This window comes from Silene latifolia, chromosome 1 (genome assembly GCF_048544455.1).
Source record: "Silene latifolia isolate original U9 population chromosome 1, ASM4854445v1, whole genome shotgun sequence".
In the NCBI taxonomy this organism is placed as follows: domain Eukaryota; kingdom Viridiplantae; phylum Streptophyta; class Magnoliopsida; order Caryophyllales; family Caryophyllaceae; genus Silene; species Silene latifolia.
The window spans coordinates 16,923,502-16,941,021 of NC_133526.1; the positions used below are offsets into that span (position 1 = coordinate 16,923,502).

General features: G+C 37.2%; 2 protein-coding genes and 1 non-coding gene across 3 annotated transcripts; 2 read left to right on the forward strand and 1 right to left on the reverse strand.

Moving 5' to 3' along the window:
- Positions 1 to 4,689: 4,689 nt before the first annotated feature.
- TRNAY-GUA (transfer RNA tyrosine (anticodon GUA)) lies at positions 4,690 to 4,775 on the forward strand. The gene is given in 2 exon segments: positions 4,690 to 4,726; positions 4,740 to 4,775. It is a non-coding gene; the product is annotated as a tRNA-Tyr (tRNA).
- A 303-nt stretch (positions 4,776 to 5,078) lies between these two features.
- On the reverse strand, positions 5,079 to 14,112 carry LOC141600094 (uncharacterized). Its single transcript, XM_074420281.1, has 14 exons — positions 13,454 to 14,112; positions 12,239 to 12,323; positions 11,942 to 12,031; positions 11,799 to 11,843; positions 11,520 to 11,621; positions 11,250 to 11,331; positions 11,015 to 11,070; positions 10,297 to 10,407; positions 10,075 to 10,211; positions 9,937 to 9,976; positions 8,393 to 8,455; positions 7,919 to 8,112; positions 6,484 to 6,976; positions 5,079 to 5,302 (listed from the first exon to the last, which is right to left on the reverse strand). Exons 1-13 carry the CDS (start codon positions 13,774 to 13,776, stop codon positions 6,490 to 6,492), a joined length of 1,815 nt encoding a protein of 604 aa, XP_074276382.1. The 5' UTR covers positions 13,777 to 14,112; the 3' UTR covers positions 5,079 to 5,302; positions 6,484 to 6,489.
- Positions 14,113 to 15,049: 937 nt separating this feature from the next.
- LOC141641223 (protein FAR1-RELATED SEQUENCE 5-like) lies at positions 15,050 to 17,056 on the forward strand. The gene is made up of 3 exons (XM_074449894.1): positions 15,050 to 15,089; positions 15,264 to 15,336; positions 16,201 to 17,056. Exons 1-3 carry the CDS (start codon positions 15,050 to 15,052, stop codon positions 17,054 to 17,056), a joined length of 969 nt encoding a protein of 322 aa, XP_074305995.1.
- Positions 17,057 to 17,520: the final 464 nt, after the last annotated feature.

The following is a 17,520-nucleotide window of genomic DNA, read 5'->3' on the forward strand; positions in this document are numbered from 1 at the left end:
CGGAAAATCAAATTGCGGACATTTTTACAAAACCGTTAGAAAGAGAACAATTCGAAAGACTTCGGTCGGAAATTGGTTTATTAGGTGACATATCGCTAAATTAAATCACTTTTTCCAATGATTGATTAGAGGAAGAATTTACATGTAAGTAATGTTAGCTAATATGGTTGAATGCATGCAAATGTCGAACAACATAAAATCAATAAATGTCCTTGTGCACTTGAGCTATCTTTTGCATTGAGCCTACAAAAATCATTTTAAGTCCCATCATACCCAAAGTCTACACCCTAACCTCACTCTCTCAACACTCAACCGTCCACTCACCTTGTTAACTACACCAACCCCTCATTTATTTCCATGTTCCCACACTAAAACTCCCTATTACCCACTAAACAATAACCAACCCTCACCTTTTTCAAATTCCCAAACCGTCAACACCCTTTCCCTTTCCACTCTCTTAAAATGTCCCCAAAACAAAGGTTCTCAAAAGAGGTTCTCCAACTCAGAAATACATTAAACCCAAAGTCACTCAAAGGAAAAGAGGATCCAGTTCAAGGACCAAGGCACCCAAACGGCCTCGTTATCATCGGGATTTGCCAAGTATAGATGAGAATGAGATTATTGAGGAGAAGGTTCCACTCAACACATGCATGGACCTTGTCATTTCTCCTTTTGGCGAATCATTCAAAAATGACGTCCTCAACCATCTTAATTCTCTCGATCTTCCGGATGAGATTCTCAAGCTATGCCACGGTATGCTTATCTGTTGCTTCCACAGTGGAAGGCGTTATAAGAAATCTTGGTATGACACCTCTCTTGCTTTCAAATACTTCAAAGACGCTATGTATGCACAGGGTTGGGTGAATTTGTTGGACAAATATAGTCCCATGTACTTGTCCGAAATCATCCAATTCTATGCAACAGTCAAGGTAGATGTTGCATCTGGAACTCTTTCTGCCTACATAAATCAGAAACCCTTTGTCCTTACAATCGACCAACTTGCTGCCTATCTGGACGTATGTGATGTCGGGCTTACCTCCTTTCCCAAACATGATTGGGGTGAAGTTGACGAGGTCACCTCTACCCAAGTCATGAAGGTTCTTCGACCTCATGATGACAATGGCCCAACCAACATCTATACCCTCGAACTAACCGCACCCATTAGGTTCATCTTTGACCTTATTTTCCGCAACCTTGTCCCTAGCAACAATAGCCGTGGGAGATGCTCTCTCCTTTATATGCTCCTTATTCATCACATTGTCAAACACTAACCCATAAACCTTCCTCGCCTTATGTTTCACCGAATTCATGAGATGTCCACTGAATTTCAAAGCGGCAACTTCGACAAAAATGTCATAGTCCCTTATGGTATGTGGCTCTCTATTATCTTTATGAGGGAGGGGTTAGTGTTGAAGGGAAGCCCCGCAATTGAAAAATTGAGTGATGAAATGACATCGGGTCTTCTTTCTCGGATGAACTTGGAGATTAAGAATGGGAAATTGGAAAGGAAAAATCAGTCGGGTTCTACAGTGGGGTCTACTGTTGAATTGGGTGTGGTGCTAGCAAAGTTGGATGAACTTCTTGGAATTGTCAATCGGTTGGTCAAGGAACATGGCAAGTTACGGGATGAGGTGGGTGATCTTCGCACTATGAATAAAGATCTACTTGAACGTCTTGAGGCTAACAAGCCGAATTCCTCCTCCTAAGCTCATGCCTTCCTAACCCGTCTATCTCTTATTGAACTTCGGCTCTTTGTTGTTTTAAAGACTATTTTGCACTTTAGGATGTTTGTTTTTTATCTTGCTTGAACTATTTGTGTGTGTTTAAATCGTGTTGCTCAACTTTTGGACATATTTTATCCTCCCTTGATGATGTCAAGAGGGGGAAGTAATTAACCATGCTTATGTGTGATCTTCTAACTCTTAGGCTAACGTCCACCTTAATTATGTCTTAACTTCCATGATTAGAAGTTTTACCTAAGCCAAGCATGTTGCACCTTTCGACTACCTTGATCATGTTTATATATTTTGTTTATGTTAAAATAATCAAAGACCGACTAACCATGGGCTAAGGAGGAATATCACACATGTTTGGACTTGTCATCATCAAAGAGGGAATTTGTTAGAACACATTGTGTTGATGATGCCAAGTCCCTTTGCTATTTGATTGTTTGTTCTTAGTTGAAATGATTAGTGACTGAAGCAATCAAATGGGCTTTCAACAATGATTCAAGATGATCAAGCTAATCAAGAAAGTCAAGACAATAATATTTTCTAAGTCTTAGTCGAAAATGTAAGAGTAAATGCAACATTCTCATTTAAGTCAAGTAATGGCAAAACCATGCAACAGCACGTTGTACTGTGGTTTCTGGTACTATCATACGGAGAAGGAATTTCGACCAAAATGTTTTAAGTGTTAAAACTTTGCAAAACTTCAAACCTTAAACATTTGAATTTTCAAAAGCTTGAAAATAATCTGAAACTTTGGAGTCACAAGCCCACTTGACTAAGCCTCTAGATTTGTGCAAACACCTTTTACTAAAATGGCAAAGAAGACTTGTCAAACTTCTAAAGTAAGAAAAGTTTTTTGCCATTTTGGTAAAATGTCACATGTTGAGTGTAGTAGCTTAAGTTTTCTGATTTCTTAAGCCCCAAGCCTATAGTCGAACACTTACCATCACTCAAAGCTATCATTTTAATATTGGATTTAATCTTTCTAAGTTGTACTTATCTAAGACTAAATCCACTATAAATAGAGTGTCTTAGTCACATTTATTTCTTAAGACTTCCAAAGCATTTATTGTAAAAACCTTGCAAATCATTTGTGCATTTAAAGCTTTGTTCTTCAAGTGTTTGCAAAACGTTTTTCTGATTTTAATGTCTTCAAATTGTTTTTCGAAAAAGTTGTAAAACCTCCAAGTATCAGTTCGTTGTACTGTGACATAATGAGTTTGTTCCATGATTCTCGTGTTAGATCTTCATTGTAATCTCCATGTTCATTTAGTGAACTTTTGAGATTTAAGATTCTGTAACACCTTGAGATATAACCCATAAACTCTTGAAGCGGAGTAGCTTTAAGTTTAAGTGCAACCGGAGTAGGTTGGCGAGTTATTTTCAATGTACGTAAGGGGTTTAGTAAGTTTGAGTAAATTTCTAAACAAGCAATAAAATAACGGTTGGACGTAGGCCTCGAAGTAGAAGCTGAACCAATTTTTAAAATGTCATTTGTTTGTTCATTTACTTTTACGTTCCTCCACTTTGCTATTTCTCGCATGTATCTAATCAAGTTTTGTGTCACAGTCACCTATAATGTGACATAGAACTGCTGTACCTTCTCGTGAACTTCATTCAATTAAGTTTTTCAAGCCTTGTACTTCAATATTCTTATCTTAAGTTAATTAATTAACCAAGTTAAGGATATAAATTTTAAAAAGGTACACCTAATTCACCCCTCCCCTCTTAGATGTTAATCGTTCTTAACTCTTCAAACATGAAGTGGTGTGAAGGGTGGTTGTGGGTAGTTGAGTGGTGGCTGTGTCGGGGCTGCTCAGGGCTTGCTTTTGGGAGAGTCTGATGGCTTGGCAGTAGCTTGGCAGTGGCCTAGCTAGTCACGAGTTTGAGGCCGTGTAAGGTTGGTTGTGAAGTCGTGTATGTGGCTGCCAAATAGTTCCTTGAGTCGTGCTTGGTAACTTGTTTGGAATCAAATATGGTTGTTTTTAATTATTAATTTCCGTCTCGTGTTTTATATAACATGACTCGTAAATATCGTTCTTTTATATATTAGGCTTTAATTGTTGGATTCAATCGGTTTTATTTGTTGGGCTCTTATAGTCCAAATTATTGGGCTCTTTTCGTCCTAAATGTTGGGCTCAATTGGTTTTACTTGTTCGGTTCCTTTGGTTTTATTTATTGGGCTAGTTATATTGAATTAGTTGGATTTGTGTAGTTTACTTGATTGGACTTGGTATGCTTCACTTTTTGGATTTCACATTCTATTTCGCAAATTTCACATAACGTAAATTATTCATTATCGCTTGTTATATTTTATTTAACCGACATGTTAAATTATGAAGTAGAATATTTATTAATATAATACATATATGAAATATTTATTATAAATAGTTACTTGGGAGGGGTCGTATTCTAGATAATGTCTTGTATTATTCGGTTGTGAGAGTCGTGGTCCTATCGGATACTAGAGGTGAGCTACAAGCCCTCTAGTTGCGGTATGATCGTCGGGATTGATGTTCCCATCCGTACTTATGGCGAGATGCAAGCCATAAGTATGAATGTGACATTAGTAATCCCGTCCCAGATATTTTATATGTTGTGCCTCGGACATGTTTTAAAGGTAACCTCTGAGTCGGGCACTTGTTTGTAGTATTTGGAAGATATGGTGCTTAAGTTGGATTTAATGGGGATTATTGATAAGATGGAGTTATTATTGCAGACCACCAATAGGATGGATTATTATTATGAAATAACCTTTTTTAATCCGTTTTAATATTTAAGACGGATACTCTTAACTCCGCCTTAAACAAGACTTACTGTTTATTTATACTCCTTATTGTACTTGTATTCTTAAAAAATAAGGATAGGTCAACATTCAAAGCCCAACAAAGTAGAGTTGGAGAACAGAGTTATTTGATAAGAAGATAAATAATATAGTTTTGTATTTAATCATCAGCATCCGACCTTAGCTCAGTTGGTAGAGCGGAGGACTGTAGTTGTTCAACAGAAATCCTTAGGTCGCTGGTTCGAATCCGGCAGGTCGGATTTTTTTAATTTTTTCGCCAAGTAATTTCCTTGCTCTACCGTCGACCAACATGAGTTGCTGAAAATTGTGTAGTTTTTTCATAAACCTGTGCTGCATATCTGATTTTTTTTCCTACGAAAAACAATCGTTTATTTTAGTAGTTCAGTTGAGTTTCTTCCTAACAGTGTCAACAATGCTCAAAAACCAAATTACTGTTTGGCTTCGAGTTCAGAGGAAAATGGAAAACAAGGAATCACAAATTAAGCATGACAGCTTCATCGTGAAGCTAGCAACAGTAGAATGATGAAGGGCTTCGACCAAAATTAGTATCGAAAGATGAAATTTCATTTGCAATATACTCCTTCAGAATCAGTTTCAACTACAACATATACGCTTTTGTACACAGCTTTCAAAATGTATGTTCTATCGTAATTGATAGCCTATCCTTAAGCTAAATAAGCAAAATATCTTATGACCCCGTTAGAGCTTTTATCGTGAAGCGCTCAACGTACGTTCAACTCTTCCGGATTCCTATCTCCACTGTTTCCTGCATACAGATAAGAAAGCAAGACCATTACAAATTGATCATAAGCAATCTGATGCACTCATACTGAATTACTGACATGAAACCTGGTTTCAAGAATTTACAGAAGCATAATCATTTTGAAATCAAGACGTTAAGTGCCAATACTAGAATACTCCCTTTTTCTCGAGTTACTTGAACATAACATAAAAAGTTTCTCACTTCATCCGAGTAAAAGTCGCTAATTGGTACAAAGACAAGTTACAACATGTCACTCTTAATGGAAGATAGAACATCGGCTTTAAATACAGGACTATGCGGTTCCCCTTATAAACTAAATTACCCTTTGTCAAACACCTTACCTTCCTGTACTCTCCCATCCCTCTCCTTTCTGCATCAGACTGCTTTTCGAGTAGCTTCTCTTTGTTTTATGACTCATCAACAATAGAAAACTATCTCCAACTAAATAACCAATACTCCGTATCAAATTGGAACAGTTGCATAAGGTGTTCAAAATTCTAGGGTGGCTTTTCAAACCATATTAATAATATAAATACTCGGATACTCTCTGCGGATTAAACTACTTTAAAACTAAATCTTTTTACAAAAGCTTAATTTATACTGTTCAGAGCATCGTTTTATAAGAACAATATTCTGTATAGTCCTGCAATAACTTTCGAGTTTCAAGCACATACAATTACAAGCCTACTGAGTCCACCTATGACTTCAGTACTTCACTCGACAAATTTGGAGGAAAAAAAAATATTCAGCAATTTGAATTCGGGAGCTCATAGGACTTCATCCTTCACTAAATACAACAGGAAATAAATAGTCACATTCTAGCTTGAGGCTTTGTACAGTTTTAGAGCTTGTGAACTATCGATATGGGCCGGTCATGGTGCCTTTTGCAGCCTAATCAACCGCCAAGTGCGGCCAACATAATCTCAAAATACGGTGAAATGCGGTAATAGTGATATTCAAAACCTACGCATAATCATTTTACAAGACAACCGAGAACTCTCAAAAATGAAAACAAGTATGGACATTTCAGCATTTGTCTACCGTTTGGAAAGTTACTGTATTTAGCAAGCACCCAAAATAATCCTTTAATAATACCCTGACACACTAATTAATGTCAAATTACGACCCAAAGATTAAGAGAGCATTACAAACGATTAAAAAGAATCATAAGAACTGTCGGTTACCTTTCTTCATAGAAGCTTTTGACTGAAAAACTGCACCCTGTCATCACTCAAGCAGCAAAGCAAATTGGATTTGACAGAAGTCACATACTTCACATCACGAACAGTATGATTTGATTGGAGGCAATGAGTGACTGTTAATGATGGCAACTCTTGCAAGGCCAAGTTAGTTGTCGAACCGTCTCCACAAGCAAATAAAGAGGTGTCATCCCCCATTTTTAGTATGGTAGACTTTGGGAGCCGGATCCCAGGTACATAAGCACATATTGACCCAGAAGACTGATAGCCAGAATCCAGTCTGTTAAAGAGGACATGTGAGCCAAGAACATTTTGTCCGATGTTCTGGGATTGGGTTTGTGATACTTGAGAGATGCTATTGTTATAATCAGGTATCTCCACTTTGGGCCGAAATGTAGCGACAATATTTTCTTTGCTCTGGCAATAAGCAAGTGATATACAAACACCTTGATTTACTGTTTCTTTAATCAAGGTAGGCCTGATGAAAAGAAGAAAAAGGTCGTCATTGATACAACCAAGTGATAATTCAACTGGGAATCTAGAATAATTATGTGGGGAGGGGAAAAATTAGAAAGAATAATCTTAATTTTGCTCGATCTTCCCTGAAAAAAAACAACCTTTTGATTAATTAGAAATTTAGAATACAAATTTGCCTCATTGCTTTAAATAATCAGAAGGTCTCCCTTCAAACGGTCACATGTAACCCATTTACAGCAAATGTGACCTTGTTTAAGTGGTAACATTTTTATTGTACAAAATGTGACCCAGTTTAAGTGGTCACATTTTACCATAAAAATGGTGACAAAAGACCGTCTGAAGGCTTTAGACGGAATTTGACGTCTGAAATGAGAATTTGCGTTAAATAATGGTCCCTTGTATTCTGAGAGTACTATTACACTCCTAGTTGGATATTAAGTACTTCGCTTGGGTAAAACGCTACAATTAAACACCCTTAATGCAGCCACGTATGGATTGAAGTACTCCCTGTCCCAGTCCTTACCATTTAGTGCCTTCCCTCCCCGGCGCACCTTCATTCTTTCTCCTCCCAAACCTAGACCCTATTGCTCAGCTCCAAGGCCGCCTCTACCCTGCGACCCCAGCCCTCCAACAAAGCTCCCTTCCCCATCCCTCCGCAACCTCTTTCTCCCAGATCCCCTCCAATTTCATTTTCCACAAATGACAAACATGAGTCTAGTTATCACAAATTCTCTGCCACTAATATTCGTCAGTTATACAAATTCAGGTAACCATAATATTTGAGAGAATATTTGAGAGTCTATGTTACATCATGTGGGTTCCACTGTGTGTTATATCGGATCTTCCAAGGATTGATATTTTACACAATGTAGTGCATAATTAGCACAAATTAGTATTCAACAGACACAACACACACGACAGCTGCAACAACAATATAACTTACTGTGTCTGTTCACCGCCAATGTCCCATTGGCACAAGCCAACTGATGAAGCAGTAAGAAGGTTCTTAGATCCTGAAGGAATCAGTGAATTCCCCAGAAGTGAGTATATGGTATGAACAGGGTTATTAGTCAGTCCAACCCTCGTCTCCAAAGGCCTCGCAGTTTGCCGCAAATCAAACACTGAAATCATTCCATTCTGCAAAAAAAAAAAGGGATTATAGATGACAATACAAATATGAAATACGGAGTATCTGATAGGCCTATGGCTAATAATGGCTCCACAGTATCAGAAGGATTGCATTAAATTTCAACAGATCTAAGAGAGTCAGAATATGAGTAACAGATTATGGAGCTTTTTTACTCAAGAGTGGTTAACTTTACTATCGTGATATATTTTCATGCACTCAAAGCCTCAATGGGAACAGCATAACACAGAGGTATAAATATGTAATATTCATTGTTTGTAGATGTATAACCTGCAAGCCTGCATAAACGTAATTTGGATTGTTGATATCCCAAGAACATGACCACGCAGCAACCTGCAAATAAGGAAACTAAGAGCATCAGCATCAAAGATAACCAAAGGTGAAGGGTCCTCAAAAAACGATTTGTGTGTCTGGCCATATGTATAAAATTATAATCCATGCTATAGAAAAAGAAATGGATTCTATCGAAACTGGAGTCTATCTCAAGTAATGAGCCACCCTTTCCTTCCTTAAAACATACTAAATATTGCCTCCAGTCGGGATGACCATCAAAACCCTGATAACGCATTTGAGATTTGGTGTACCTGCCAGCATTTAATACCATGGACACGTAGGTTGGCATCCTTTACCTCCCTCCCTCTTTCCTTTACTTCCTAAACCTCTTCCCCTCCAATTCCACTGGGTCCTCTAAGACAATGCAGCAGCCAGGCTTAATTAAACAGCGAGCAATCGCTAGAAGTAGAGGGTGAAACTCTACTAGCAAATTGGCAATGGTCCGAGAAAGTGGGAAACACGAGGAAATAAGATTTAACAGTTGAGCAGCTCAAACATGTTACGTAACATGCTTATAATGAGGAAGAAGCTCAGTGGAGTCAGTGAAATAAAACAAAATGAAACCAGGGACCATACCCCCAATATATAAAATATTGGTTGTTAAACGGCGAAGCTGCCATTACGCAACAGATTTCCAACTCACCGTGAAAATATTTTCCTTTATAAGGGATTCCAATTTCCAAAGTATCAAGTATTTGACATAGAAAACGGAATTTTGACTGATACCACACTTGTCCATTACACAACTGGTATGCAGCTAACACAGCCATTAGCCGATCCTAGACCCAAATGGCTCATACAACAGATACTAAAATAAACTGTGACAAACACCGCCTATCGTGCCACAGTGCACTATTTAATAACATGCTAGAGACTAAACACAAAGTATAGACCCTTTTTTGTTACGGAGTAATATTTAATGATGTTCAACCATTGATAAGACAGTTGAGGTACTTAGCACAAAATTGAAACACCAATAAAATACATATTCATCTGCTGGACTTGGTGAGAAGTTTATTCAAAGTAAAAAAGTTTATTCATAAAGAGCCCGAATAAAAAACATCATGGACATAGGGAGACATCCCATATAAGTTGAAAATCTACTTATTTATAAATGGCATTGATTGTAACAACAACAGCAGCAACAAAAAAAAAAAAAAAAAAAAAAAAAAAAAAAAAAAAAATCATCACGTCAAATAGTATAAACATTGAGTGGATCTTTGGAGTCCGAACTCCGAACAAACAATAAAAACAAACAAAACCACTAGTTAAAACTTAAAAGCATTAAACAGAGAGAAGAAAGATAAATCAGAAAACTTCACAGTTCTAACATTGCAGTAAACGCAATCACATCTTAACAAGATCATGAATATTAACTCCTGCTCATGAGAACATATCAAAGAAGAAGAAAGAGATGTTGCGGTGAAGATGTTCATATTGGTGATAAATAAATTACAAATAAAGAGATTGTATGGTTGTACCGGTAAATCATAATTGACGACAATGTTGTTGCTCTCCAAGCTGAAAAGAAACATGAATTGGGTAAATAGAAGGACTTCACAAGATTATTTAGTAGGACTGAATATGAAAGAAAATTTTTGATTTCGCTACTTGCGTACCTGACAACTGACAGTTTCTTCCCCATTGAAGCCAATAGTGCAAATCTACCAGAAGGAGAAACATGCAGATCTCTAACTGATTTGACCGTAGAGGGAAGCAGCACGTCATCTTGCTCAGATGGGGAATCTAGACTCATCTATAAGATGAATAAAGTAACATGAAGATGTAAAATTTTGGACAATTGGTAAAGCAAATTGAAACGCTAAGAGCATAAAACTTACCTTTGTAAGAAAGTGTGGTCCATTAATCTGTGTAGGTCTTCTTGCTATAACTAAAATCTGACCTACATGATCGACATCAAAGTACCGTGCACCATTTAACTGCAAGTCTTGCTGAAAATGTGAAAAGCTGTTTCAGAAAGTGACAGAAGAGGTATATTCCATCAACATTGAGAAATCAGGACAATAATTAACAGCTTTAGCGACTGAGCTGATTAACCTCAGGCTACATAACTAGAAGCTCAATGAGGGGAGGTGTTACATTATGCTGAACAGTGATCGGCACAAATCAATCACCCACATATATATTTAAAAATCATCTACATGACGGTCTAGCCAACAAGCATAAGGTTTTAAGATAAAAGCTGAGCAGCAAGCTAATTAAAATATATTTTATTACTATAAAACAATGAAGCCTCACTTTTTGTCTTGAAACCTCAGAAGTATGATCACAAGTTCACAACCAATTAGTAAGATGGCTAATTCACTAATTGTTAGTTGTCTGAAGATTGTTTGAAGATAAAGTGAAAAAATAAACATGTTTTTTTCCCGTGTACGCAAACCTTTCATCAGAAAAGCATTAGTCATGCTGTAGGGCAATTAGATCCTGACAGGGCTCACTCTGTGAAATTTCTAAGGACATAAAGTCAACCATCACGCAATTCTCACAATACAATAATAAAAACAGAAATACAACATAAAACATTCATTGTCACCGTACCTGCAATTCAAATGAGGCAGCCGATTCTGGATTATGATTTAATCCTAATTTGTTACCTGAAGAAACATAAGAGATGAAATTAGAAAACGAATTTGAACAATTGACGCAATCAATATGTAGTAGATAGGAAAAAAGCAAAACAAAGTGCAATAGCTGTAACACATGAATCTAACCAGCATATAAATGGCAGAACTAAAGTTACCAGTCAATGTCTCCCAGATTTGACTAACTTTACCTGAATTCCATTGAACAGGAAAAATAGGCTTTAGTGATTTCTTTCCTAACTCTTCCACAGAGCGTTCCAGGTTGCTTGTTCTCTGGAAAAACATGGATCAGACTAGAGAATCCAAAGAATATAAATATTACAATGCGCCGGCAAAACCAATTTGTGCAGGAAGGGAATGCAGTTCTTCAAAACGAATTCATGGCGTCTATTTTCATACTAGTATTCTCAGTATAGCTGGGGTGGGTAATTCAAGCTATATGTCTCCACTAAACATTGTACCTCATTTAGTTCATCATATTTTTGACGCCAACATGCCTCTTTCTTCTGCAAGACTGACAATTTCATACGCCACTCAACTTCCTTTTTACGCCATTCTTCATCCTATATCCAAAACCACAACCACATTTGGGCATGCAGAAAAGACAGTTAGGACACAAAGATAAAAGAATAATTTCTCAATTACACCAGGCAACAAAATCTAAGCGATAACTCAGAAGGTAAGTGAAGAGAACAATCACAGAAATCGGTAACTATTGATGAACTGGGGACACTATATACCTTTTTCTTAAGAGAATTACATTTATCTTCAAGAGATTTTATTCTCTGCAAAAGAAAAGAGCTCACAGCCCAAAAAATCAATAATTGATAAAAATAAACCAGAACGAAAAGAAAAATACAAATTATAATGACACTAGCCCTACCTTTTGTGATTCTTCATCTACTACTACAACACGCGATCCATAAACCCTCCTTATATCCTTCAATGTACACTTCTTGTTGCATTGTGGACACTGGACATAATTGGAAAATTTAAAACTTTGTTAACAAAGCTATTTTATAAGCTTATGTTTATAAGTTAGATACCTAAGTTTGGACTTCATAGAATAATCCCTCCATTCCATTCATTTGTTTACCTGTTTTACTCTTTGTTAGGCACATTTTAATCAAGGGTAAACAAATGACTGGGACAGAGGGATTATTTTTTATTGAAAGTATACCTTTACTGCCTTTCCTGAGCTTCTACACTGTCCAAGCCACTTTTTTATGCAAGACATTCCGAACATGTGCCCACAAGAGAGACAGCTGCATTCCTTACATCAAAATTTTTGACTGTCAGTATAGGGAACTACATGTATATGAACCTAATGCAGTATATACACAAACCAGCCTCAAATGTGATATTTTCTTTGTAAGATCTATGGGCCAACTTTCATTTTCCGCCTTTGAGGGGATATACTTGATCAATAACATTGGGAGTACATAATGGAAGGACGACTACAGTTGGAGTTAAGGGTGTGTTTGGATAACAAAATTGGAGGGAAATGGTGGGGAGGGAACCATTTCCCTCCAAATCTTTCCTATGTTGGAAGGATTTTAATTTGCCTTGGAGGAGAGAAAATGAATCCCTCCAAATCCCTCCCCTTTTTGTATTCCTTCCTATCCCTCTACTCATCCAAACAAGGCCTAAGTCTCCGGATCAATTAGAAGAGGCATATCAAGGCACACGAGGTAGAAAACAGATGCTAAATACTCTTAACTCCGCCAACACGTAAATATATAACCTCAGAAACGCATTGTACACCTCAACTATAAACCCTAAAAAGAGCAAGATCACCACCAAACAGTCGTATCCACATCCTTGTCACTACACCTGGCAAACAGGTATACTTAGGGTACATCAAGATATGCTTAAGATCCGTTTTAACTCAAAGATCTTACTAAACTCAAATCAAAACGTTATATAATAGACAATCAGACGCACAGTAACATCTACTCTTTTCGAGTTTCTAGCAAAACTAAACCCTATGTAACATTACACAGTACTCATCTGAAACACTTTCCTTGACAACTAAACACAACTAGAACAATTGCATATTTCAGCGGCATTTTTGAACGCACATCAAAGACGAATGTGAAATTCACTACACGACATCACAAAACGCATAAATTTATCCCCTGGTGCTCCAATTATACGATTCACAAATGACGTCATCGCATTACTCATCTCTCAACATCCTAACCAAAACCGAGTACGAATCTTCTGCAACAAATTGAGAAAGAAACTAACAACGCGCGAAATTCACACCACCAAAATCATTACAATAGCAACAACCTAATCAAATTCACAGCCGGAAATAATCAAAACATCAACAATTGAAAATAAAATTAAGAAAAACGAAACCCTAATTGTGCAAAAGGAGTAAAGAATTGACCTAGGTAAATGTTCGCCGGAAGAACACCAAGGTTCCATACAAATAGGACAAAACAAACCGTCAACATCCTGTCGACTCCACTCATTTCCGCCATCATCATCATCTTCTTCTTCTGGTTGTTGTTCTGCTTCAGGACGACACGGCATCGCAGCCGGATCTAAAACCAGAAGCTCAACGGATTCTTCGTCGTCACTATCGCTGTCGTCGTTGTTGCTGTTACCGTCTTCTTCTTCTTCGCTGTCGCTGTCTTCTTCTTCTTCTTCGCTATCGTCGTCTTCTTCTTCCGGTACTTCGTCGTGGATAATTGTACGATTACGCGGCATGACGGCGGCGGCCGAGGATGAGTTTTGACCGTTTTAAGTAAAGTTTGGGTAATTGTGATTTATGACGTAGGCTCTGGGTTCGCTTAAACCTTCCTAGTTTTCCCTCTATTTTTTGAATGTTCCCGCCTTTAATTCGCCTTTTCGGGAGTTTCTCGCCGCAGGTGCAATGGAGCCGTAGAGGTGAAAGGTGATCAGCAGTGGATTGGTCCTACGGGCTACGACTCCTACCCTCAAGATCGGATTTGGCTGGACACGGACGAAAGCTAGATTGAATGTTTAGAGTAAGATCGGTTCTTTTGGGATGGATTAGTGGGCGGACCCAATAAAAGAACCCATGAATAGTCACTTTAGTTATTAGGTATAATTATTTGTTTACATATAATTAAAATATTTTTTTAAAATAAAATAAAGAGATATTTTACGGTGTACATTCGAATTTTTCAGTTTTCTATGTTGTACTTTTACATTTTTTATATTCTACGTTATACCCTTAAACTTCTTACATATTTCTCCATCATTACCTCAGTTAACTTTATCAATAATCCGTATTTTGACATTTATTTTGACTCATTAATGTCGTAGCACCATTCTATGTGAAAAGAATTAGAAATCACTTTTAATAAGCACAAGTCACTATTAAAAACCTCATTTATGATTCATGAAATAATAATGGAGATTTAATGAATTTTTAGTTAGATTCGTATACTATTTAGTGGGTTAATGGGTAATTCGGCGAATTAATAAGTAAATAAGTACGCTATCGAGTAATTGGAATATTAAATAAACAATTTAATAGGTTAAGTAAGAAACTAACACATCAAAGACAATAAATAAGGGCATCAAAGATGTTAGGAGTACACGGCGTGTACAAGGCCTTGGTACACGAGCCAATCAGCGCTCGCCACGTGTAAAGGTGAGTCAAAGATTCTTTTTTTGTTTGGAGGGAAAGTTGGAGGGAAAAATGGGAGGGAAAAATTGGGTTTGGGCGGGATTAGTATTGGGAATAACCCCAAGATTAATTAACACTTATTTTAATCTAATCTTTATAATTAACAACACTTATTTTTAATCTAATCTTTATAATTAACAACACTTATTTTTAATCTAATCTTTTTAATTGACACTTTATCTCTCTTATTATTTTCATTACTTAAATACAGTAACTTATACTAGAACAAAAAAAATACAGTGATTAAAATTTTGGAAACCTTATTTTTTAATACTCGTTGAACATCTACACCAAAAAAAAATACTCGTTCGACATTTTGATTAAATGGCTCTTGATTTTGATCTCAATAACTTGTATGAAGAAGGTGATTGTTCACGAGCGGCGAAACAAAAGGCAACAAAGTGAAGCGAGAATATAATGGCGATGTTGATTTAATGAAAGAGTATGTCGAGTTGTATGGCGACGGTCCAGTGGATGATGATGACACCGTCGTTACTGCTGCTGAGAACGACAACATTGTTGAACCGGCATGTTGTAGGTTTGGCTTACAAGTCATCTGAAGAACTCGCAGCTTTCGCCCATTCATACGCATATAAGAAGGGGTTTTCATGGTACATTCGCACTAATAAACTCTTTAAAAAGTACAAGGAAGACGGTGTTTCAAAAAAAGGTTCCTTTAAGAATGAACCGCGGTATCATATGTATGAAAGATTAAGGCTTTGTTGTGGTCATCTTTGCTAAAACCAAGGATGCCTGCAATGTTTACATTGAGTCCCGTTATTTCGACGATGAAGACGTAGTGAAGATAACGCAATGCCATTTAGAGCACAACCATGAGATGGATCCTAAGAAAAGCCGGTTATTTGTTGGGTTTAGACATATAAATGACTACTTCAAAAAGAGGATGATGATCAATGATGTCTTTTTGGTATTTCAATATTAAATAATTACAAGTCGTTGGTCTTGGAGGGGGGAGGTCATGAGAACCTTGGCTTTAAGTTTAGTGATAGTCGAAACGCCATCAATCAAGAACGAAGACGTAGCGTCATAGATGGCGATGCTAAAGAATTGAAGGCATATTTTGAGAAGATGAAAGAGGAGGATCCTAATTATTTCTATGAAATTGAGCTCGATGATTTTGGGGCTCCAATGAATGTTTTTTGGTGTGATTCACGCTGCCGAGCTATGTTTAAATCGTACGGAGACGTTGTGTCGTACGATACAACTTTCTTGACGAATATGTAAGGCGTTATATCTCAATTTATCTGTGTTAAAATGTTATTTTGATTAATCGTATTTGTTTGTTTTGTTATGTAAGAGTACCGTGCTTCAAGAATTCATAAAATTAAAATTAAAATTACCAATTTAATTGTACTATAGAAATTATTCTGATTACTGATTTTATTTGTTTGGTTCTTTAAGTATAAGTTTTGTAGTATATCATTAATCTGATAGAGTAAATCATGGTGTTACAGGTATCGCATGCCTTTTTCCCCTTTCATAGGGGTGAATCAACATGGGAATTCAATTGCTTTTACTTGTGCTTTGGTTACGCGTGATTATGAAGAAAGTTTTGAGTGGGTTTTTGCCAAGTTTTTAGAATGCATGGGTAAAGCTCCATCAGTTATATTGACAGACCAGGAAAGAGCAATTGGTAATGCAATTAAAAAAAACTTCCCAAACACTCACCACAGGCTCTGCCTTTGGCACATATTGAAAAATGCTGGTAAAAATCTGGGAAAACATCCACTTTGGAACGATATCTCAAGTGACCTTAATTTAGCAGTTCACGACAGTTTGGAGGTGCATGATTTTGAGATAGCATGGAAGGAAATGGTTCGTAAATATGGTATTGAAAAATGTTCGTGGGTGACGGAGTCGTATTTGATCAGGGAGAGTTGGGTCCCCGCATATTGGCGTGGGATATTTTGTGCTGGTATGTCGTCGACGCAGAGGAGTGAGCAACAAAACCGGTTTTTCAAAACTTATGTCAATGGGAGGACTACTTTAAGTCAGTTTGCCCAGAAAATTGAGGAAGCCTTGAAATTGAAAGTGGAGGAGGAGACCGCGAACAATCACGATTGCACAGAGAAACCGTATAAGATTGAGTGCAACTTACTTGTTGAGCAGGTTTTCCATAAATTGTATACTAAGAAGATATATAAGTTGGTACGTGACGAGGTAATTGGGTTAATTTATACGAACGTTGATCCGCCGAGAAGACTTGGGCATAGTGTGATATTTAACATTGAAGATAAAAAAGTGGCGCCATTTGGTAAGTGTAAGAAATATTGGGTTGATATTGACAGAAGTATGGGACTGCTCAAGTGATCATGTAAGTTATTTGAGTTCAAGGGTATACTGTGTCGACATATTATTAGATGCATGGTTATCGAAGATGTGAAGGTGATCCCGGAGAAGTATATACTTGATCGATGGCGAAAGGACTTGGTTAGAGAATACGAGACAATCAAAACTGGGTACTATAATCCGGAAGCCTCAGCTCGTGCGAAAAAGTCGTTGGAGGTAACTATAAGGAACCATTACATTTCCACACTAGCGCTTCGAGACGATGAAACTTATGCAACATATGATAGATTGACTTCTGAATTAATTAAGGAGTTGGAGGGGATTGTTGGTGTTGAAACTATAGACGCCTATGTCTCTGGCGGTGTTTCTTCTAGGGTATGGGGTCATAGAAGGCTAGAGCCTAAGGAATGCAATATTAGATATATGAAGAGGAAGGCAAGTCTGAGAGGGAAGGTGGTCTCAGGACCACATTGATGAAGAAGATC